The sequence below is a fragment of the Amblyraja radiata genome, chromosome 3 (assembly GCF_010909765.2).
Source record: "Amblyraja radiata isolate CabotCenter1 chromosome 3, sAmbRad1.1.pri, whole genome shotgun sequence".
Lineage (NCBI taxonomy): Eukaryota > Metazoa > Chordata > Chondrichthyes > Rajiformes > Rajidae > Amblyraja > Amblyraja radiata.
In genome coordinates, this window is record NC_045958.1 from 105,464,895 (window position 1) to 105,488,240 (window position 23,346).

The 23,346-nt window shown below is 48.2% G+C and overlaps 1 protein-coding gene across 1 annotated transcript; it reads left to right on the plus strand.

Annotated features, from left to right (window-relative positions):
• Nucleotides 1–3,061: 3,061 nt before the first annotated feature.
• Nucleotides 3,062–21,041, plus strand: fbxo4 (F-box protein 4). The gene is made up of 7 exons (XM_033018511.1): nucleotides 3,062–3,272; nucleotides 7,960–8,186; nucleotides 10,972–11,192; nucleotides 12,358–12,433; nucleotides 15,194–15,393; nucleotides 17,603–17,778; nucleotides 20,736–21,041. The coding sequence occupies exons 1-7, from the start codon at nucleotides 3,105–3,107 to the stop codon at nucleotides 20,814–20,816; spliced, it is 1,149 nt and encodes a 382-aa protein (XP_032874402.1). The 5' UTR covers nucleotides 3,062–3,104; the 3' UTR covers nucleotides 20,817–21,041.
• Nucleotides 21,042–23,346: the final 2,305 nt, after the last annotated feature.

Below are 23,346 nucleotides of genomic sequence, written 5' to 3' on the forward strand. Positions count from 1 at the left end.
CTCCGGGATCTGCAAATTCCCCCCACATTCCAAAGACGTACAGGTTTGCAGGTTAGCTGTCTTCAGTAAAATTGTAAATTGTCCCTAGTGTGTGTGCAGGATAGTGTTAGTGATCGGGGATCGCTGGTCGGCACGGACTCGGTGGGCCGACGGGCCTGTTTCCGTGCTGTATCTCTAAGCTAAACAAGACTCAACCAACAGATTGGAAAATTAGAAATATTTTCTTCGCATTACCAGAGATCCGTTGTGTGATAACAGCAGGGAAGAAGCTGTTTCTGAATCTGCCCCTTGATTATGTTGAGGCAAGGAACTGCGAAGCAGGAATCTTGAGCAAAACACAAAGTGCTGAAGGAACTCAGCAGGTCGGGCAGCGTCTGTGGAGGGAATGAGTGGACGCCATTTTGGATCGAGACCTTTTACAGACTGAAGGCAAATGACGTTACTGTCTGAAGACGGGTCCCAACCTCAAACGACATCTGCCCTGAGTCTAAAATAGTCTTGACTCGAAATATCATCTGCAAATTCCTTCCACAGATGCTGCCGGACCTGCTGAGTTACTATGGCACTTTGTAATTTAAGGTTAGGTACTGGACGTTGAAAGGGTGGTGTGAGTGTTTGAGGAGAGATTCATAAAAACTCAAGGACACTAATGTATTTTTGAAAATGCTAATAAGCTTCCAGCTTCTCTAGACAAGTAACTCACAGAACGCTCAGCATGATCACGGTTATATTTAGCCCATTTATTTTGAGAATGCACTGAGTCTTTTCCCCAGTTTAGGAGGCTCAAGAACCAGAGGACATAGGTTTAAGGTGAGAGGGGAAAGATTTCAGAGGTACCTGAGGGGCAACATTTTCACACAGAGGGTGGTGGGTAAGTAGAACAAGCTGCCAGAGGAAGTAGTTTAAAGTTTACGTTATTCTATAAATGCAGCACGGAAACAGGCCCTTCGGCCCACCTAGCCCACGCCGACCAGCGATCCCCGCACACTAGCATTATCCTACACACGCTAGGCACAACTTACAATTTTTACCAAACCCAAATAACCTACAAACATATGTACGTCTTTGGAGTGTGGGAGGAAACCGGAGCTCCCTGAGAAAACCCACACGGTCACGAGAAGAACGTACAAACTCCGTACAGACAGCAGCCATAGTCACGATCAAATCCGGATCTCTGGCGCTGTAAGGCAGTAAGTATCTCTACCGCTGTGTCACTGTGCCGCCCAATGTAGATGAGGCAGCATTTAGAAGACACTTGACAGGCACATGGATAGGAATGATTTCAAAGAAAATGGGCTAAAATGCAGGCAAATGGGACTAGCTTAGATGGGGCATCGTGGATAAGTTGGGCCGAAGGGCCTGTTCCCATTCCGTATGACTATATATGGTCTGCAACTTCTAGAACTTGCTTGTTGGAAGCCAGACGTGTATAATTATAAGTTTCCAAAAATAAAATGCTGAGTTTTGTTTACAAACATGAGGATCGTGAGCAAGGCCAAGATACAGGGATGGAGGAGGATAGAGAGGGGCTGGCCAGCTCATGTGACAAGCAGTAGGAGGAGGCCAGTGCTGAGGGCAGGGAGAACTTTGGCTGACAGTGAGGGGGAGGGAGGATCGTGCTGACCAAAGATCTGACAGTGAGAAGAGGGCAGTAGTTTGCTGACTGAGGGGAGGGGAAGCGAGGGGAGGGGAAGCGAGGGGAGGGGGTGTGAGGGGAGGGGGTGTGAGGGGAGGGTGTGTGCGTGGAGGGGGTGTGAGGGGAGGGGGTGTGATGGGAGGGTGTGTGATGGGAGGGTGTGTGCGTGGAGGGTGTGTGAGGGGAGGGGGTGTGAGGGGAGGGGGTGTGAGGGGAGGGGGTGTGAGGGGAGGGGGTGTGAGGTGAGGGTGTGTAAGGGGAGGGGATGTGAGGGGAGGGGATGTAAGGGGAGGGGGTGTGAGGAGAGGGTGTGTAAGGGGAGGGGGTGTGAGGGAAACATAGAAAATAGGTGCAGGAGTAGGCCATTCGGCCCTTCGAGCACCACCATTCAATATGATCATGGCTGATCATCCAACTCAGTATCCTGTACCTGCCTTCTCTCCATACCCCCTGATCCCTTTAGCCACAAGGGCCACATCTAACTCCCTCTTAAATATAGCCAATGAACTGGCCTCAACTACCTTCTGTGGCAGAGAATTCCACAGATTCACCACTCTCTGTGTGAAAAATGTTTTCCTCATCTCGGTCCTAAAAGATTTCCCCCTTATCCTTAAACTGTGACCCCCTTGTTCTGGACTTCCCCAACATCGGAAACAATCTTCCTGCATCTAGCAAGGGGAAGGGGATGTGAGGGAAGGGGAAGGGGTGTGAGGGGAAGGGGTGTGAGGAGAGGGTGTGTAAGGGGAGGGGGTGTGAGGGGAGGGTGTGTAAGGGGAGGGGGTGTGAGGGGAGGGGAAGGGGTGTGAGGGGAGGGGGTGTGAGGGAAACATAGAAAATAGGTGCCGGAGTAGGCCATTCGGCCCTTCGAGCCTGCACCGCCATTCAATATGATCATGGCTGATCATCCAACTCAGTATCCTGTACCTGCCTTCTCTCCATACCCCCTGATCCCTTTAGCCACAAGGGCCACATCTAACTCCCTCTTAAATATAGCCAATGAACTGGCCTCAACTACCTTCTGTGGCAGAGAATTCCAGAGATTCACCACTCTCTGTGTGAAAAATGTTTTCCTCATCTCGGTCCTAAAAGATTTCCCCCTTATCCTTAAACTGTGACCCCTTGTTCTGGACTTCCCCAACATCGGAAACAATCTTCCTGCATCTAGCAAGGGGAAGGGGATGTGAGGGAAGGGGAGGGGGTGTGAGGGAAGGAGAGTGCAGACAGTGAGGGGAAGTAAGGGGAGGAGAAGAGAGAAGAGGATGCTGCTGACAGAGAGGAGAAGGATTCTATTGACGGGGATGGGAGGATCTTGCTCACAGTGGGAGGGGAATACTTTGCTGACGGTGCTGGAGAGGAGGGCATTGCTGACAGAGGGAGAGGAGGATCTTGTCTCGCTATAGGATCTTTGGAACTTGCTGCGCAGGCTGTCGTCTGCCGTGTGGCCCGGGTCGGGTCGGGCCGGGTCTGGATGGCGAGTGCCCGGGGTGCGGGCAGTGAGTGGAGCGGGAGCGGGCTGGACAAGGCGCTGCGGGCCGGTATCAGTCAGCTCCGCCAGCGCTACCTGTGGACCAGCCCGCACACCGGCCCAGCGCCGCCGCCGTCGCCGACGCACCCACTGCCTCTACACAGCCTCCCGGTAACCAGCGAGCACTCGGCCCCGCCACAGGCCGCTCTACCCCTCTAACCCTGCTACCCCCCTCTACTGACAACCCAACTAACCCACCTCTCCGCCTCAACCTTCCCACTTCTGACCTAGAAAATCTACTTCCTTCTGAATAGGTTTCAGGTGAAGGGGGAAGGTTTCAGGTGAAGGGGGGAAGGTTTCAGGTGAGGGGGGAAGGTTTCAGGTGAAGGGGAAGGTTTCAGGTAAAGGGGGAAGGTTTCAGGTGAAGGGGGAAGGTTTCAGGTGAAGGGAGAAAGGTTTCAGGTGAAGGGGGGAAGGTTTCAGGTGAAGGGGGAAGGTTTCAAGTGAAGGGGGGAAGGTTTCAGGTAAAGGGGGAAGGTTTCAGGTAAAGGGGGAAGGTTTCAGGTGAAGGGGGGAAGGTTTCAGGTGAAGGGGAAATTATTTAAGGTGAAGGGGAAAGATTTAAGGTGAAAAGATTTAAGGTGAAGGGGAAAAGATTTAATAGGAGACTGAGGGGAAACTTTTTCACACTGGGTGTATGGACCAAGGTAGTTGTGGCAGGGACTATGCAACGTTTTAACACATTTAGACTGATACTTGGATAGGACAGATTTGGAGGGATATATGGGCCAAAAGCAGGCAGGTGGGACCGGTGTAGATGGGGCTGGTGTTGGCAAGATGGGCCGAAGGGCCTGTTTCCACACTGTATGACCCAATAACTATAACAGGCAGAAAAATTAAAGGTTTGATAGGAACCTGAGGGTGATCTTGTTTACACAAAGGGTGATGGTTGTATGGAGCGGGCTGCCAGAGGAGGAAGTTGAGGCAGGAATTATAGTAATATTTGATTGAAAGAAGCAGCATGGAAACAGGCCCTTCGGCCCACCAAGTGCAAGCTGATCATTGGTCGCCCATTCATAGTAGTTCTATGTTATCCTACTTTCCTATCCACTCACTCCCTACACTCTGGGGGCAATTTACAGATGGCCGATTAACCTGCGAACCCGCTACGTCTTTGGGATGTGGGAGCACCCGGAGGAAACCCACGCTCGGGGTCGCGGGAGAACGTGCAAACTCCACACAGGTTGGGATCAAATCCAGGTCTACCAGTTGTGCCACTGCGCCACCGTAAAAGGCACTTGGACGGGTACATAGATAGGAGAGGTTTAGAGGGATATGGGCCAAACACAGTAAGTGGGACTCGCTTAGATGGGGCATCTTGGACGATTTGGGCCGAAGGGCCTGTGTCCGTGATGTGTGACTAGAATTGCAGAGGTTGACCGTTCTCTGAGTGAATTCATGTCTTTTGTTTCTGTTTTAAATACTTCACCCCGTGTCATGGGACTGTGCTCTCTGACCCTGTAACCTTCCTGCGAACAATGCATTAGCCTTGTAGCCTTTTAAGGCAGTTTTATCGGTCTTTGGTTTGGCTGCATTGGTCGCATTGATCAGAACTGCACACAATACTCCAAATGTTGCCTAACCAAAGTCCTACGAAGCTTCAGATTTCTTTTCGTGTGATTTACTGTCATTCTTCCAATCTCTCCTCATGTGACAGGACCAGGTGATTCTAAACTCAGTGCAGGTTACTAGGACTATCTTACTTGTTCCAATTGAAAGATAACTACTTTGTTTATGTGTAGGAGGGAACCGCAGATGCTGGTTTAAACTGAAGATAGACACAAAAAGCTGGAGTAACTCAGTAGGTCAGGCAGCATCTCTGGAGAGACGTTTCTGGTCAAGACCTTTCTTCAGACTGAGAATCAGGGAAAAGGGAAAAGAGAGATATGGACGGCATTATATATACCGATCTCGAACAAATGAACGAAAGATATGCAAAGAGTAACGATGATCAAGAAAAGGTGGAGCCCACAATGGTCCATTGTTGGCTGTGGGCTAGGTGATAATGAGTTACACAGACAGCGAAACACAACAGGACGACAGTGAAACTAGTACGTCGACTAGGGTTGGGGAGGGCAGAGAGAGAGAGGGGGATGCAAAGGTTACTTGAATTTAGAAAAGTCAATATTCATACCGCTGGGTTGTAAGCTGCCCAAGCAAAATGTCAGGTGCTGTTTGTGTATCCTGGTGGTTTTTGGTCAGACATTAATGCTCTCCCTTTTCAGAAGAACAGACCCAATGTGATACAATTGAATTGCCTTAGAATAAAAGGACGTTCCTTTAGGAAGGAGATGAAGAATTTCTTTAGTCAGAGTTTGGTGTATCTGCGGCATTCTTTGTCACAGACGGCTGTGGATGCCAAATCAATGGATATTTTTAAGGCGGAGATGAACAGATTCTTGATTAGTACGTTGTCAGGGAGAAGGCAGGAGAATGGGTTGCGAGGGAAAGATAGATTTGCCATGACTGAATGGCGGAGTAGACTTGATGGGCCGAATGGCCTAATTCTGCTCCTTTCACTTATCAACTTCTGAGTTGTCCATCCCTTGTATATCTCATGCACTGAGGCCTTTACATTCTCTCTTATGCATCATAAACCATAAGGTTGCAGGTTTCCAGTTGCATTTGTCGGAGATTCGCACTTCCATCTCCGCCAACCCTTTCCTCCCTGATCAGAGAACCAAATCTCTATGGTTCTTCAGAGGATGATAGAACACACAACAGTACAGGAACAGGCTCTTCGGCCCACAATGACTGATCATGATACCAATCTGAACTAATCCCACCTGCCTGTACATGGTTTGTGGAAACAAGGAACTGCAGATGCTGCTTCATACCTCAACTAGAGAGCAGTCCTGAACTACTAACAACAACATCATTTGATGACCCTCGGACTATCCTTGATCAGACTTTACTGGCTTTACCTTTCACTAATAGCTATTCCCCTCTCATGTATCTGTACACTGTGAATGGCCCGATTATAATCATGTCTTGTCTTTCCACTGACTGGATAGCACGCAATAAAAGATTCTCACTGTACCTCGGAACACGTGACAATAAACTAAACTCAACAATGAACTAATACTAATACACTAAAGGATACAGTGCTGGAGTCATTCAGCAGGTGAGGTCAGGTCTGCCTGACCTGCTGATGTTTGTTCATAAGTAATAGGAGCAGAATTAGACCATTCGGCCCATCAAGTCTTCTCCGCCATTCAATCATGGCTGATCTATCATTCCTTCCTAACCCCATTCTCCTGCCTTCTCTCCATAACCCCTGACACCCGTACCAATCAAGAATCTATCTATCTACGCCTTAAAAATATCCATTGATTTGGTCTCCACAGACTTCTATGGAAATGAATTCCTCCTCATCTGCTTCCTAATGCCCTTTAATTCTGAGGCTGTGACCTCTGGTCCTAGACTCTCCCACTAGTGGAAACATCCTGACCACATCCACTCCATATCCAAGCCTTTGTGTGCCCTTCGATTCTCTGCTTGCTTATGTGTCCAAGTGCCTTCTAAACTCCACTATCGTATCTGCCTCCACTACCTCTTGTGGCAGAGTGTTCCAGACACCCACCACTCTTGGTGTTTAAACTCTTCCTATTTCATCTTAAACCTATGCCCTATAGTCTATGACAACCTGGCATACCAGACTATATGTACCCTATCTATACCGCTCATAATTGTATGTACTTCCCCCAGATCTCCACTCTGCGTCTGACATTGCGGAAAACAATCTAAGTTTGTCCACCCTGTCCAACTTAATGCGTTGTAATGCTTGTGTGGCACGGTGGCGCAGCGGTAGAGTTGCTGCCTTACAGCGCCAGAGACCCGGGTTCCATCCTGACTATGGGTGCTGTCGTACAAACGGTGTTTGTACGTTCTCCCCGTGACCTGCGTGGGTTTTCTCTGAGATCTTCGGTTTCTCCCACACTCCAAAGACTTGCAGGTTTGTTGGTTAATTGGCTTGCTGTAAATGTAAATTGTCCCTGGTGTGTGTAGGATGGTGTCAGTGGGTGGGGATTGCTGGTCTGTGCAGACTCGGTGGGCTGATAGTCCTGTTTCCGCGCTGTATCTCTAAACTAAACCTCAATGCTACTAGGGGACTGCTATTAATTGTATGTGAAAATAGCTTGGAAAATTATTCACAGAAAGGACATAAAGAGGCCACAATGATGGAATAAATGAATGTGCAAAGGTCTGGCAAACACATTATAATGTGGAAAATGTTACATTTTGTAGGGTAGATTTCAACAGGAAAACATTATTTTTTAAATGGTGAGAGATTACTGAGCCCTGAGATGCAGAGTGATCCAGGTATCTTAAAAACATGTCTCACAAATTTGAGACGGCACGGTGGCGCAGCGGTAGAGTTGCTGCCTTACAGCGCCAGGGACCCGAGTTCCATCCTGACTACGGGTGCTTGTCTGTACGGAGTTTGTACATTCTCCCCGTGGGTTTTCTCCGAGATCTTCGGTTTCCTCCCACACTCCAAAGACGTACAGGTTTGTAGGTGAATTGGCTTGATATAATTGTAAATTGTCCCTAGTGTGTGTAGGATAGTGTCAGTGAGCGGGGATCGCTGGTCGGCGCGGACTCGGTGGGCGGAGGGGCCTGTTTCCGTGCTGTATCTCTAAACCAAGCTAAACTAATCAATGATGCTTCTGTTGGTTGCTGCTTTGGCTAATCATTGGCTTCCCAATCGTTTCAGCAGCCCTATTCCCACCAACCCGCTTCCACCTCTGACGTTTGAACTGTAGGCTGACAGTGTCTGCTGTGGTTTTGTTTTTAGGTGGAGGTGCAGCTTCACATCTTGAGCCTGCTGTCGCCCAGGGATCTCTGCCAACTGGGGAGCGTTAATGGGTACTGGAACGCCGTGGTGCGTGACCCACTGCTGTGGCGCTACTTCCTACAGCGGGACCTTCCTCTCTGGAAATCTGTGGACTACCTCTCGCTACCGGACACCGCCTTGCTCAGTAAATCACTCACCCAAAACGCAGAGCAGGACTACATGGCAGCGTGAGTGAAGCTCTGGACCTGGGTGTTGGCAGTCATAAGGTCAGAAGTGATAGGGGTAGAATTAGGCCATTCGGCCCATCGTCTGCTCCGCCATTCAATCATTTAGTTTAGTTTAGTTTTTTTAGTTTGGTTTAGAGATACAGAGCGGAAACAGGCCCTTTCAGCCCACCGTGTCCGCGCCGACCAGCGATCCCCGCACACTAACACTGTCCCACACCCACTAGGGGCTATTTTTTAAACATTTACCAAGCCATTTAACCTACAAACCTGTACGTCTTTGGAGTGAGGGAGGAAACCGAAGATCTCTGAGAAAACTCACGAAGGTCACGGGGTGAACGTACAAACTCCGTACAGACGGCACCCGTAGTCAGGATCGAACCCGGGTCACCATGCCGCCCTCTCAACCCCATTCTCCTGCCTTCACTCCATAACCTCTGACACCCGTACTAATGAATCCCAAAACCTCTGTGAACTGAGCAGAGGCTGCTTAACCTAAACCCCGTGCTTCCCTTCTCCCGCCGGGCAGAAGATACCAAACCTTGAAAGCACGTAACACCAGACTCGGGAATAGCTCCTTCCCTTCTATTATCAGACTATGACAAGACTTCCCATAAACTAAGGATGCACTCCCCATCTTCCAACCTACCTCATTGCAAACCCTGCACTTTAAAAAAAATTGCACTTTCTCTGTAACTGTAATGCTATAAGACTATAACACTATATTCTGCATTCTGGTGTTTTTCTCTTTGCTCTATCTGTTGCACTTGCGTATGTCTTGATTATATAGCATGTTTATTTGACAAGCAAAGAAAGGTTTTCACTGTTATCCCGATACACCTCCAAACTCATCTACTGTATACATTGTTTTGGATGCGGACTCTTATACATCGGCGAGAATGAACGTAGACTGGCCGATAGTTTGGCTGAACACCTTCACTCAGTCTACCTGGACCTGATCTGATCTCCCGGTTGCCAAACACTTCAACTCCCCCTCCCATTCCCACACTGACCTTTCTGTCCTGGGCCTCCTCCACTGTCAGAGTGAGCCCCAGCGCAAATTGGAGGAACAGCACCTCATATTTCGCTTGGGCAGCTTACACCCCAGCGGTATGGATATTGATCTCTCTAAATTCAAGTAACCCTTACATTCCCTCTCTCTCCAACCCTCCCCCACCCAAGTCACACCAGCCCGTTCTTGCCCAGCCCACAGCTAACAATGGCCTCTTTCCCTTATCATTGTTACTTTTTTACATATCTTTCATTCATTTGTTCTATATCGCTCTACATCATCGTCTATATCTCTCGTTTCCCTCTTGCGTGACTTTCAGTCTGAAGAAGGGTCTCGACCCGAAACGTCGCCCATTACTTCTCTCCAGAAATGCTGCCTGACCCGCTGAGTTACTCCAGCATTTTGTGTCTATCTTCGATTTAATCCAGCATCTGCACTAACCTATATGGGGTATCTTGGTCGGCACGGACGAGTTGGGCCGAAGGGCCTGTCTCCGTGCTGCATGACTCCATGAATATTGATGTCTCTACTGTATAAACTTGAGAAATCCACACTTCTTGCCTCCTTGCTGTCTGCTTTACAACATGACTGCTACTGTGGCTGGTCTGTTGGTAACAAACCCGCACGGGAGACTGGTGACTAAAAGTGGAGCGCATGGTATTAAGGGTAGGGTGTTGACTTGGATAGAAAATTGGTTGGCAGACCGGAAGCAAAGAGTAGGAGTGAACGGGCCCTTTTCAGAATGGCAGGCAGTGGCGAGTGGAGTGCCGCAAGGCTCGGTGTTGGGGCCGCAACTATTTACCATATATATTAATGATTTGGAAGAGGGAATTAGGAGCAACACTAGCAACTTAGCGGATGACACAAAGCTGGGTGGCAGTGTGAACTGTGAAGAGGATGTTAGGAGGTTGCAGGGTGACCTAGACAGATTGAGTGAGTGGGCAGATGCAACATAGATAAATGTGAGGTTGTCCATTTTGGTGGCAAAAACAAGGGGGCAGATTATTATCTCATTGGGGTTAGGTTGGGTAAGGGGGAGGTACAGCGAGACCTGGGTGTCCTTGTACACCAGTCACTGAAAGTTGGCGTGCAGGTACAGCGGGCAGTGAAGAAAGCTAATGGAATGTTGGCCTTCATAACAAGAGTATTTCAGTATAGGAGTAAAGAGGTTCTTCTGCAGTTGTATAGGGCTCTGGTGAGACCACAGTTTTGGTCTCCTAATGTGAGGAAGAACATCCTTGTGATTGAGGCAGTGCAGCGTAGGTTCACGAGATTGATCCCTGGGATGGCGGGACTGTCATATGAGGAAAGATTGAAAAGACTAGGCTTGTATTCACTGGAGTTTAGAAGGATGAGGGGAATTCTTCTAGAAACATATAAAATTATAAAAGGGCTGGACAAGCTAGATGCAGGAAAAATGTTACCAATGTTGGGCGAGTCCAGAACCAGGGGCCACAGTCTTAGAATAAAGGGGAGGCCATTTAAGACTGAAGTGAGAAAAAACGTTTTCACCCAGAGAGTTGTGAATTTGTGGAATTCCCTGCCACAGAGGGCAATGGAGGCCAAATCACGATGGATTAAAGAAAGAGTTAGATAGAGCTCTAGGGGCTAGGGGAATCAAGGGATATGGGGAGAAGGCAGGCACGGGTTATTGATTGTGGACGATCAGCCATGATCACAATGAATGGCGGTGCTGGCTCGAAGGGTCGAATGGCCTCCTCCTGCACTTATTTTCTATGTTTCTAAACCATCAATAACATGGATGTGTTTGTGCAGATATTTGAGGAGCTGTCCAGAGAGCAGAAAGCAATGGAAATCCAGTCACCCAGTCTACAGCTCGGTGACCTCCTTCCTCTACTCCCTGGTATCCCAGGCAGAACCTCGGCTGGCCATGTTCGGACCTGGGCTGGAGCAACTGGACACGTCCCTGGTTACAAAGATGATGAATTCACCGAGTCTGCTGCCTTTGGCGGGCTTGCCACAAAGACAGATCGACGGTGAGTCCCTCAAGTTGAACATCTTAGATTGAGAGTTTGAAATACTTGGTCCCTTCAGCTGGTGGAATTCATTGCCACAGAAGGCTGTGGAGGCCAGGCCAATGGATATCTTTAAGGCAGAGATAGATAGATTCTTGATTGGTACAGGTGTCAGGGGTTATGAGGAAGAGGCAGGAGAATGGGTTTGAGAGGGAAAGATAGATCAGCTATGATTTAATGGTGGAATAGACTTCATGGGCCGAATGGTCTAATTCTGCTGCTACAACTTATGGACTGAGTGTGTATGGGTGGCATAATGTTGTTGGGCGCAGCGGTAGAGCTACTGCCTTACAGTGCTTACAGCGTCAGAGACCCCGGTTCGATCCTGACTATGGGTGCTGTCTGTACGGAGTTTGGACGTTCTCCCCGTGACCTGCGCGGGTTTTCTCCAAAATCGTCGGTTTCCTCCCACAATCCAAAGACGTGCAGGTTTGTAAGTTAATTGGCTTGGTATAAATGTAAAATTATCCCTATTGCGTGTCGGATTGTGTTAGTGTGCGGGGATCGCTGGTCGGCACGGGCTCGGTGGGCCAAAGGGCCTGTTTCCGCACTGTATCTCTAAACTAAACTAAACTAGTGAGGGAGAGAATGGAAGAGTTCTTTCATCCATTTCATGTTTGCAGTATCAAAACTCATGACCAATTCTTTAGTTTAGTTTATTGTCATATCTACCGAGGTACAGTGAAAAGCTTTTAGTTTCGTTTAGAGATACAGCACGGAAACAGGCCCTTCGGCCCACCAAGTTCGCACCGACCAGCGATCCCCGCACACTAACACTATCCTACACACCCTGGGGACAATTTACATTTATACCAAGACAATTAACCTACAAACCTGCACGTCTTTGGAGTGTGGGAGGAAACCGAAGATCTCACGCAGAGAAAACCTACGCAGGTCACGGGAAGAACGTACAAACTCCGTACAGACAGCACCCGTAGTCAGGATGGAACCTGGGTCTCTGGTGCTGTAAGGCAGTGATTCTATCGCTGTGCCACCTCAAATTGTTGTGTGCTATGCATTCAGTGAGGCTGGCTACCTAACCGTGGCTGGCTTGCCAAAAAGACAGTGTTCTGGGTAGTGTTAGATGGGAAAATCACTATTGTTGCTGCAATGTTTACTGTTGCAGGAATTGGATCAGGAATCAGCTTCTTCTTCAACAGAGAACACAAGTTTAACATCCTGACTCTATATTCAACGACCTGGTAAGCAATTGTTGGTACAGAAAAGCTGAACACTGCTTAGGGACTCAGGAATGTGAGATTCACTGTCTACAGTTCATTCTTCCATTTCATTGCTTCACCACTGATCTCTTCATCATCTCATTTACTTTGCTTGCTCCATAACCCTAAGATCGCTGGCTAACAAAATGTGTAGGAGGGAACTGCGGATGCTGGTTTACACCAAAGATAGGCACTAAATGCTGGAGTAACTCAGCGGGACAGGGCAGCATCTCTGGAGGGAAGGAATGGGTCAAGTCAATTTTATTTCTATAGCACATTTAAAAACAACTCTCGTTGACCAAAGTGCTTTACATCAGTGCAGGTACTAACGTGCCACATACAGTGGTACATAGATCTAACAATACATACATAAATACATACATACAGCGCTCCCTCAGAGGACCTCAAGAAACGCTTGTGAGTAGAAGTAGGTTTTATGTCTAGACTTAAAGGAGTCGATGGAGGGGGCAGTTCTGATGAGAAGGGGGATGCTGTTCCATAGTCTAGGCGCTGCAACCGCAAAAGCGCGGTTGCCTCTGAGCTTATGCCTGGACCGCGGGATAGTCAGTAGCCCCAAGTCGGCCGACCTGAGGGACCTGGAGGTAGAATGGTGGGTAAGCAGATTTTTGATATTGGTGGGGGCAAGCCCGTTAAGGGCTTTGTATACATATAGGAGGAGCTTGAAGTTTATACGGAACCGCACTGGGAGCCAGTGGAGAGAGGCCAGAATCGGGGTGATGTGGTCCCTTTTTCGGGTGCCCGTCAGAAGGTTCGCTGCGGCATTTTGGACCAATTGCAGGCGGGACAGGGATGATTGTCTGATGCCAGTGTAAAGGGTGTTGCAGTAATCAAAGCATGAGGAAATCAATGAGTGGATGATCTTTTCAAGGTCGTCGGATTGGAGGAATGGTTTGAATTTAGCTATTGTGCGAAGCTGGAAGAAGCTAGGGTGACGTTTGGCGGAAGATGTCAGTGACTTCTCCAGTCTGAAGAGGGTCTGGACCTGAAACGTCATCCATTCCTTCTCTCCAGAGATACTGCCTGTCCCGCTGAGTTACACCAGCATTTAGTGCCTATCACTGGCTAGAACATAGAACAGTACTGCACAGGAAAAGGCCCTTCAGCCCTCAATGTCCATGCTGACCAGGATGCCAAGATAAACTAACCTCCTCAGCCTGCACGTGATCCATAGCCCTCCAGTCCCTGCAGATTCATGTACCTACAGTACATATCTAAAAGCCTTGTACAGTCACTATTGTACCTGCCTCCACCACCACCCTTAGCAGCTTGTTCCAGGCACCCACCACCCTCTGTATGCTTCTGGATACTTCTGGATACAGAGGGTGATGGCTGCCTGGATTCTTTGGATGCTTTCAAGAGAGAATTAGTTAGAGCTCTTAAAGATAGCAGAGTCAGGGGATATGGGGAGAAGGCAGGAACAAGGTTCTGATTGTGGATGATCAGCCGTGATCACAGTGAATGGCGGTGCTGGCTCGAACGGCTGATTGGCCTACTCCTGCATCTATTGTATTAAAAATAAGGTCCATTCTTCTTCTTTACACTTGCAATGTAAACTTTGATATTTACCCTCTCGTCTTTGACATTTCCAACCTGGTCGAAAGGTTTCTGACTGTCAACTCTACCTATGCCTCTCATAATATTATAAACTTCTATCAGATCTCCACTCAATCTTCGAAAAATCCACGTTTGTCCAACCTCTCCTCAGAACTAATATCTGCTCCAGGCAGCATCCTGGGGAACGACTTCTACAACCTGTCCAAAGCATTCTGATCCTGCCTGCAATGAGGCAACCAGAACCCATCCCCTCTCCCATCAGGCAAGAGGTACAGAAGTGTGAGAAAGCACACCTCCAGATTCAGGGACAGTTTCTTTCCAGCTGTTTAAAAAAAAAATTTTTTAATTAGAAGTAAGTACAATAATATGGTACCGTAGGTACCTAGTATATATTGACATGTTACAGTTCATGTACAGCTTCTTATTTTTTTGTTGTATTTTAACAGTAAAAAGGAGACAGAAAGAGAATAGAAAAGAAATAGAGAGGTGTGTGATATTGGAAAGTAAGAAAAAGAGAAAAGAAAGAGAATAGAGTGAAGATAAGGTCGAAATAAGGTAGAAAGCAGAAGAATAAAGAGGAAATAGCTATTTATTATTCTTGACCACCATTCACCCAATCCTGACAGTTTCTTTCCAGCTGTTATCAGGCAACTGAACCATCCTACCACCGACTAGAGAGCGGTCCTAAACTAGTATCTACCTCATTGGAGACTCTCAGACTATCCTTGATCGGACTTTGCTGGCTTTACCTTGCACAAAACATTATTCCCTTTATCATGTATCTGTGCACTGTGGACGGCTCAATTGTAACCATGTACAGTCTTTCTGCTGACTGGTTAGCACGCAACAAAAGCTTTTCACTGTACCTCGGTACACGTGACAATAAACTAAACTGAAACCCACTGAATTAACTATTTGCCCCACAGATCCCTCTTAGACCCCTGCCCTCTCAACTTACGCCTAAGCCCGCTAGTTTTAGAATACCCCACCAAGAGAAAAAGATTGCGAGGGTTGACTTTATCCGTGCCCTTCGTGATATTGTGTACTTCAGTGAAGATAGTGTAGGTCACCATTAGATCCTGTTTCTGAACTGAACCAAACTGAGAACCGCGGGCTAATGCGGGCTGCAAGTCACTGGTTTCTCTTACGCCACCATCCCCTTTACAGGAAAGAAAGAGAGTGTGCAAGAATGGAGGAAAGTGCAGCCATTAATAAACTGTTCGTGCCACAAGGAGTTGCTGACGTGGATGGAGCAGATGGTGACCCCCCGCGGCTGGGGGCATCCTACAGCGTCATCCCGCAGGTGGAGCAGGTGTGCAGGCTGGTGGATGGCTTCATCTACGTGGCCAATGCTGAAGCCAGGAGAAGTTAGTGCATTTCTCACTCTAAACCTGCCCTCTGTCTCTGCAAGTCCCAAACAAGATTGGGAATGTTTTTCACATCACCTGTGAATGCGCACATTTTAGTTACAATCACGATCACAATCAATCACAATAATACTTTATTAGCCAAGTATGTTTTGCAACATACGAGGAATTTAATTTTCCAAGTCAGTCATACAAATAAAAAGCAACGGAACACACAAAATACATTTTAACATAAACATCCACCACAGTGACTCCTCCACATTCCTCACTGTGATGGGAGGCAAAAAAAGTTAAATCTCTTCCCTTCTTTGCTCTCCCGCGGGACGATGTTGACTCCGGTAGCCGGCGGCGTTTGGTCTTCCCAGCATTGGAGCGATCGAGCTCCTGCATCAGGGGGATGTCAGCTCCCCCGCGCCGGCGATCGGACCCCGGGTCGGGGCTGGTCGAACCTTTGTGTCGTTGGAGCTTCCCGACATCTGCCTCTCCCGAGACCGCATTTAAGTATGAGTTTAGAGAAACAGTGCGGCCCACCCAGTCCGCGCCGACCTGTAATCCCCGTACACCAGCACTATCCTACACACACACTAGGGACAATTTACAATCTTTACCAAAGCCAATTAACCTACAAACCTGTACGTCTTTGGAGTGTGGGAGGAAACCAAAGATCTCGGGGAAAACACACGCTGGTCACGGGGAGAACGTACAGACTCCGTACAGACAGCACCCGTAGTCAGGATAGAACCCGGTTCTCTGGCGCTGCGAGGCAGCAACTCTACCGCTGCGCCACCGTGTCGACCCAGAGCAACCTTTACTTCCTAGGTTAGGGCTACCAAGAACTGGGGTGTAAAGGAGTGGAGTCGGACACACTGTAACCTTTACTGAGTCTTTAATTAAGGCACATGTTACACACGTCCCAGTACTGACTGCATCTAGTCTTCAGGCGTACTGGAACAAACAGGGAGGAACAAGGGGAGGATATCACAGTTATACTGATATGGCTGGGCGTGGTTAGTGGTATTGAGATAGCTACATTATAGGTTGCATGCATAAACCATCTACATGGGGGGTTGAGGTTTACGGTGAGAGTGGCAAGATTTAACAGCATCCTGAGGGGCAGGTTTTTCACACAGAGGGTGGAAGGTATATAGAATGAGCTGCCGGAGGTAGTTGAGGCAGGCACTATAACAACATTTAAATGACATTTGTACAGGTACATGTCTCTCAAAAGCTTTTCTATCCATGTACCTGTACAAATGTCATTTAAATGTTGTTCTAGTGCCTGCCTCAACTACTTTGGAACTAGTGTGGATGGGGTATTTTGGTTGGCATGGGTCAGTTGGGCTGAAAGGCATGTATGACTATGACTTAACCTTATAATAATGGGGAACCAACAGGATATTTTCTGGACACAAGAAACTGCAGATGCTAGTTTATTAAAAAACACACAGAGTGCTGGAGTAACGGCGGCTCTCTGGAGAACATGGATAGGTGATGTTTTGGGTTGGGACCCTTCTTCAGACTCATATAAATCATCAAGCATTACATTTCTCTGCTCCAGGTTTATGGATAATTCTGCATTTATAATAATAATAATAATGGATGGGATTTATATAGCGCCTTTCTAGAATACTCAAGGCGCTTTACATCGCATTATTCATACACTCCTCAGTCATACTCCGTGGTGGTGAGCTACTTCTGTAGCCACAGCTGCCCTGGGGCAGACTGACGGAAGCGTGGCTGCTAATCTGCGCCTACGGCCCCTCCGACCACCACCAATCATTCACACACAAGCAAAGGTGGATGAAGTGTCTTGCCCAAGGACACAACGACAGTATGCACTCCAAGCGGGATTCGAACCGGCTACCTTCCGGTCGCCAGCCGAACACTTAGCCCATTGTGCCATCATATTATATCAAGATAATGCTATGTAATTGGGATTTGCACGATTATGGTCCAGCTATTGATTATTAGTGATTATTAATATATTGCATTATTGATTATTGTTTATTTATTTGCGCGTTATCGCGTTAATGGCCCCGTAAAGTTGCATCAATGTTGAGAGGGAGGAAACGGGCAAAAGGGACAAAGGAGATGGGGCATCTTGGTCGATATGGGCAAGTTGGGCCGAACAGCCTGTTTCCATGCTGTATGACTCGATGACTCAATGAAGGGCATAACATTTCTAGATTTAACGTACTCTCTCCCTCAGAGCACGATCGGAAAGAGGAATGTCTCCAGATCCAGGCTATGATCAACCGGGCTCTTGGGCCTGCAGGCCGCCCACTCCTGGTGTTGTCCTGTGTTTCCCAGCCTGACATGAATCGTGTACCCTGTGTTCACCTATCGCACCACTTACAGCTATCCCTGCTGGATGTGCCTTGGCTGGTAAGTTCTAAATGGAAAGCAAAATGGACTCCTCAACCAAGCACACTGAGTGGCAGGGAGACTCGGTGAGGAGAAGCATCGTTGACCAGTTGTGATGGGGGGGGGGAACCTGAAACATTAGTGAAACAGAGAGGGGATCTTATTGAAACGTATAAAATTATAAAAGGACAGGACGAGCTCGATGCAGGAAAATGTTTCCCAATGTTGGGGGAGTCCAGAACCAGGGGCCACAGTCTAAGAATAAAGGGGAGGCCATTTAAAACTGAGATGAGGAAAAACTTTTTCACCCAGAGAGTTGTGAATTTGTGGAATTCCCTGCCACAGAGGGCAGTGGAGGCCAATTCACTGGATGGATTTAAGAGAGAGTTAGCTAGAGCTCTAGGGGCTGGTGGAATCAAGGGATATGGGGAGAAGGCAGGCACGGGTTATTGATTGTGGATGATCAGCCATGATCACAATGAATGGAGGTGCTGGCTCGAAGGGCAGAATGGTCTACTCCTGCACCTATTTTCTATGTAACCTACAATTCGCACGTTTTTGGGATGTGGGAGGAAACCGGAGCACCCGGAGGATTACCAAGCGGTCACAGGGAGAACATGTAGATTCCACACACAGACAGCACCCGAGGTCAAGATCAAATCCGGAGCTCTGGTGCTATGAGGCAGAGGTTCTACCCACTGTGCCCTGGAATGCTCTTAAGTTGAGAGAAGAAAGATTTAAAAGGGAGCTGAGGGGCATCCTTCTTTCACACAGCAGGTGGGGCAACATTAATGAGTTGCCAGCTCAGAGGTGGCTACAGTGTGATATTTAAAGTTATAAGACATTTGGCGCGGTACATGGATAAGAGGCACATGATCCAGGTGCATGCATGTAGGACTAGCTCAGCTAAGCATCTTGAGTAGGAAGGAACTGCAGATGCTGGTTTAAACCGAAGATGGACACAAAATGCTGGAGTAACTCAGCGGGCCAGACAGCATCTCTGGAGAATATGAAGGGTCGAGACCCTTTTTCAGACTGAGTGTCAGGGGAAAGGGAAATGAGAGATATCGAGAGTGATGTAGAGAGATATAGAACATGTGAATGACAGATATGCAGAGAGTAACGATCGCCTATTCCTTTTCTCTGGGGATGCTGTCTGACCCGCTGAGTTACTCCAGCTTTTTGTGTCTCTCCAGCGACTGTTGGCGCAGTGCTTTAACATGCTCCTCATGTGTTAACCCATTCATTTCATAATCATAATCATACTTTATTAGCCAAGTATGTTTTGCAACATACGAGGAATTTGATTTGCCACACAGTCATACCAATAAAAAGCAACAGAACACACAAAACACATTTTAACGCAAACATCCACCACAGTGACTCCTCCACATTCCTCACTGTGATGGAAGGTGAAAAAAAAAGTTTAATCTCTCCCTTCTTTGACCTCCAGCGGGAGGTCGGGGGCCTCTAACCTTGCGTAGTCGATCAGCCGGCAGTAAAGAAAGCGAATGGTATGTTAGTATTCATAGCAAAAGGATTTGAGTATAGGAGCACGGAGGTTCTACTGCAGTTGTACAGGGTCTTGGTTAGACCACACCTGGAGTATTGCGTATAGTTTTGGTCTCCTAATTTGAGGAAAGACATTCTTGCCATAGAGGGAGTACAGAGAAGGTTCACCAGACTGATTCCTGGGATGTCAGGCCTTTCATATGAAGAAAGACTGGATAGACTCGGCTTGTACTCGCTAGAATTTAGAAGATTGAGGGGGGATCTTATAGAAACTTACAAAATTCTTAAGGGGTTGGACAGGCTAGATGCAGGAAGATTGTTCCCGATGTTGGGGAAGTCCAGGACAAGGGGTCACAGTTTAAGGATAAAGGGGAAATCCTTTAGGACCGAGATGAGAAAAACAATTTTCACACAGAGAGTAGTGAATCTCTGGAACTCTCTGCCACAGAAAGTAGTTGAGGCCAGTTCATTGGCTATATTTAAGAGGGAGTTAGATGTGGCCCTTGTGGCTAAAGGGATCAGGGGGTGTGGAGAGAAGGCAGGTACAGGATACTGAGTTGGATGATCTGCCATGATCATATTGAATGGCGGTGCAGGCTCGAAGGGCCGAATGGCCTACTCCTGCACCTATTTTCTATATTTCTATGTTTCTATATTGACGGGACGATCTTACTCCCGTAGCTGATTGCAGGCCTCCTCGTCGGGGCGATCAAGCTCCAGCTTCGGGGGGGGGGGGGGCGGGGGGGGGGGCGGGTGGGGGGGAATCTCAGCTCCCCCGCGCCGGGCGATCGACCCCGGGTTGGGGCCATTCGAACGTCGTGTGGCTTTCGGAGCTTCCCGACATCGGTCTCTTACCCAAGACTGCGAGCTCCTCGATGGTGAAGCCCGCAGGCCACGGTTGGAGCGTCGATCCCAGACTAGGGATCTGTTCTGATCGTAAGTCCACGTCTCCGAGGTGGGGCTCAAAGTCAGTCCCGATCAAGGCCGCCAGCTCCATGATGTTAGGCCGCAGAGGGACCGGAGATACGACCTGGAAAACATGGTAAGGTTAGAGATTGAAAAAAAAATTCTCCCGACCCCCTCCCCCACCCCCCCTCCCCCACCCCCCACATTATACAAACCAGTGAACATTAACACAAACTTTTAAAACACGATGAAAAATTTAAAAAAGGACAGACAGACTGTAGGCGAGGCTGCCATCGAAGCGCCACCTGGTGGAAATTGTGTTTATCTTCAGCTAAGCAACTTGGTGGGCCTGGATGTGTTGGGCTGAAGGGCCTAGTTCCAAGCTGAACGATTCTATAACTGCAATCCAAACGTTGATGAATGTTTGTATGGTGCGTTCCACAGGGATAAGGGATCCAAGCTGGTTCCACTGGATAGACCCACAGGCTGGATATATGCATCTTTATTAGCAGTGAGTGTGTAGTGACAGCACCCTCAATTCCCGTTATCTCTTTGATTAGACGCAGGATTCTGATGCAGAGACACTTGCTGGATTTCTTGAGGGCATCGAATGGATTCTTCGGGAACTCGGGAGGTTGTGAATCTTTCCAGGGACGGCTGGGACGAAGCAGACGGGGACCATAAGGGGATGGACCTTGGATTCGACAAGCTCACCTGACCCCCATTTCTCGTGAGAATAAACTGCTCTTGACACAATTTTACTTCACGGTAAAAGTGGGTTGATATTGCTGAACCTCTGATCATGTCTCAGACTATCTTCCTTCTGTATTATTGGAGTCTTGATAAATATCTCTGGGTGAACTGTAGTCATCTTCATGTGCAGTCACTTTGCAGTGCCAATCACGTGCCTCGTACGGAAATTATCCAGCCCCATGGAATTGAGGGCAACATGGCTAACTTCTCCATTCATGTTCATAAGTGATAGGAGCAGAATTAGGCCATTCGGCCCAGCTACGCCATTTAATCATGGCTGGTCTATCTCTCCCTCTCAACCCCATTCTCCTGCCTTCTCCCCATATCATAGGGGAGAAGGCATTTTCTGTCATTTTACGCCTTAAAAATATCCATTGACTTGGCCTCCACAGCCGTCTGTGGTAATGAATTCCACAGATTCGCCACCCTCTGACTAAAGAAATTCCTCCTCATTTCCTTCCTAAAGTTACATCTTTTAATTCTGAGTCTATAGTTCTAGACTTTCCCACCAGTGGAAACATCCTCTCCACATCCACTCTATCCAGGACTTTCACTATTCGGTAAGTTTCAATGAGGTTCTCTCCCCTCATCCTTCTAAACTCCAGCGAGTACAGGCCCAGCGCCGTCAAACGCTCATCATATGTTAACCCAATCATTCCTGAGATCATTTTCGTAAACCTCCTCTGGACCCTCTCCAGAGCCAGCACTTCCTTCCTCAGATATCGGGCCCAACATTACGATACTACAAAAGTGGTCTGACCAGCACCTTATCAAAGCTTCAGTAATACATCCCTTGTCTTGGGAAAAGAATCAGATCAGAGGAATATAAAGAATGAACCAAATTCAGGAACAGAGTTACGTTTGATGCAAGATACCATCAGTGCCTTTGTTTAGGACAGTATCTCAATGTCAAGAGGAGAGTGTCTGTGTCCCTGCCTAGGTCTGGGGCCCCATGATACCAATGGCCAGCTCACTGTATTTCAGATCTCTAACCTTTGTCGCACCAAGCAGGGAGTCTGCATCCTTGCCCAGGTCTGGGACTACATGATACCAAGGGCAGAGACCCTGTATACTGTAACTCCCCTTCCCATTCCCACACTGACCTTTCTGTCCTGGGCCTCCTCCACGGTCAGAGTGAGGCCCAACGCAAACTGGAGGAACAGCACCTCATATTTCGCTTGGGCAGCTTACGCCCCAGAAGGTATGAAGGGGGAGGTGGGATGATGATGTGGCTGGTGGTGGGATCCCGTTGGGAGGTGGTGATAATGCCGGAGGATTATGTGCAGTGTGCAAGGGCTGATGGGGTGAAAGGGGAAGACCAGGGGGACGCGATCTCTGTCGCGACTGGGGTGGGGGGAGCAAGAGCGGAGCTGCAAGATACTTCTTACATGAAGATACTGGCTGGAGACATCTGAAGAAGTGTCTCGACCCGAAACATCACTGGAACATTCCATCTCTCCAGGTCCCGCTGAGTTACTCCAGCATTTTGTGTCTGACCCTGTATTCACGCCAGGCCTAGTGATAGGTGGATTCAGGTGAAGGGGGTTTTGGATAGATAGATTCTTCTTTGGTACGAGTGTCTGGGGTTATGGGGAGAAGGCAGGAGAATAGGGTTAGGATGGAGAGATAAATCAGCCATGGCAGAGTAGACTTGATGGGCCGAATGGCCTAATTCTGCTCCTATCACTTAAGAACATGCACTTTTGATAGGCAGATGGTTGGACAAAAGGCCAGTGACAGCATTCTCGTGAATCCTTGTTGCATCCTTTGGAGAGGATGCAAAAGAGGCATACCAGAATGTTGGACAGACACAAAATGCTGCAGTAACTCAGCGGGACAGGCAGCATCTCTGGGGAGAATCTCTGGGTGATGTTTCGGGTCGAGACCCTTCTTCAGACTGAGAATGCTGCCTGAATTACAGCATGGGAACAGGCCCTTTGGTCCAACTCGTGGCATTGCTGACCAGAATGCTGCATCTACACTAGTCCCTCCTGCCCATGTTTGGCCCATAACCCTCTAAACCTTTCCTGTCATGTACCTGACCAAATGTTTTCTAAATGTTTAAGAAATAACTGCAGATGCGGGAAAAATCGAAGGTAGATAAAAATGCTGGAAAAACTCAGCGGGTGAGGCAGCATCTATGGAGCTATGTGGACCGTTCTGTCCTGGGCCTCTTCCATTGCCAGAGCGAGACCCACCGCAAATTGGAGGAGCAGCACCTCATATTTCGCTTGGGCAGTTTACACCCCAGCAGTATGAACATTGACCTCCAATTTCAGGTAGTCCTTGCTTTCTCCCTCCTTCCCCTCCCCTTCCCAGCTCCCCCACAGCCCACTGTCTCTGCCTCTTCCTTTCTTCTTCCTGCCCCCCCCCCCACCCCCCATCACCACCACATCAGTCTGAAGAAAAGGATCAGCC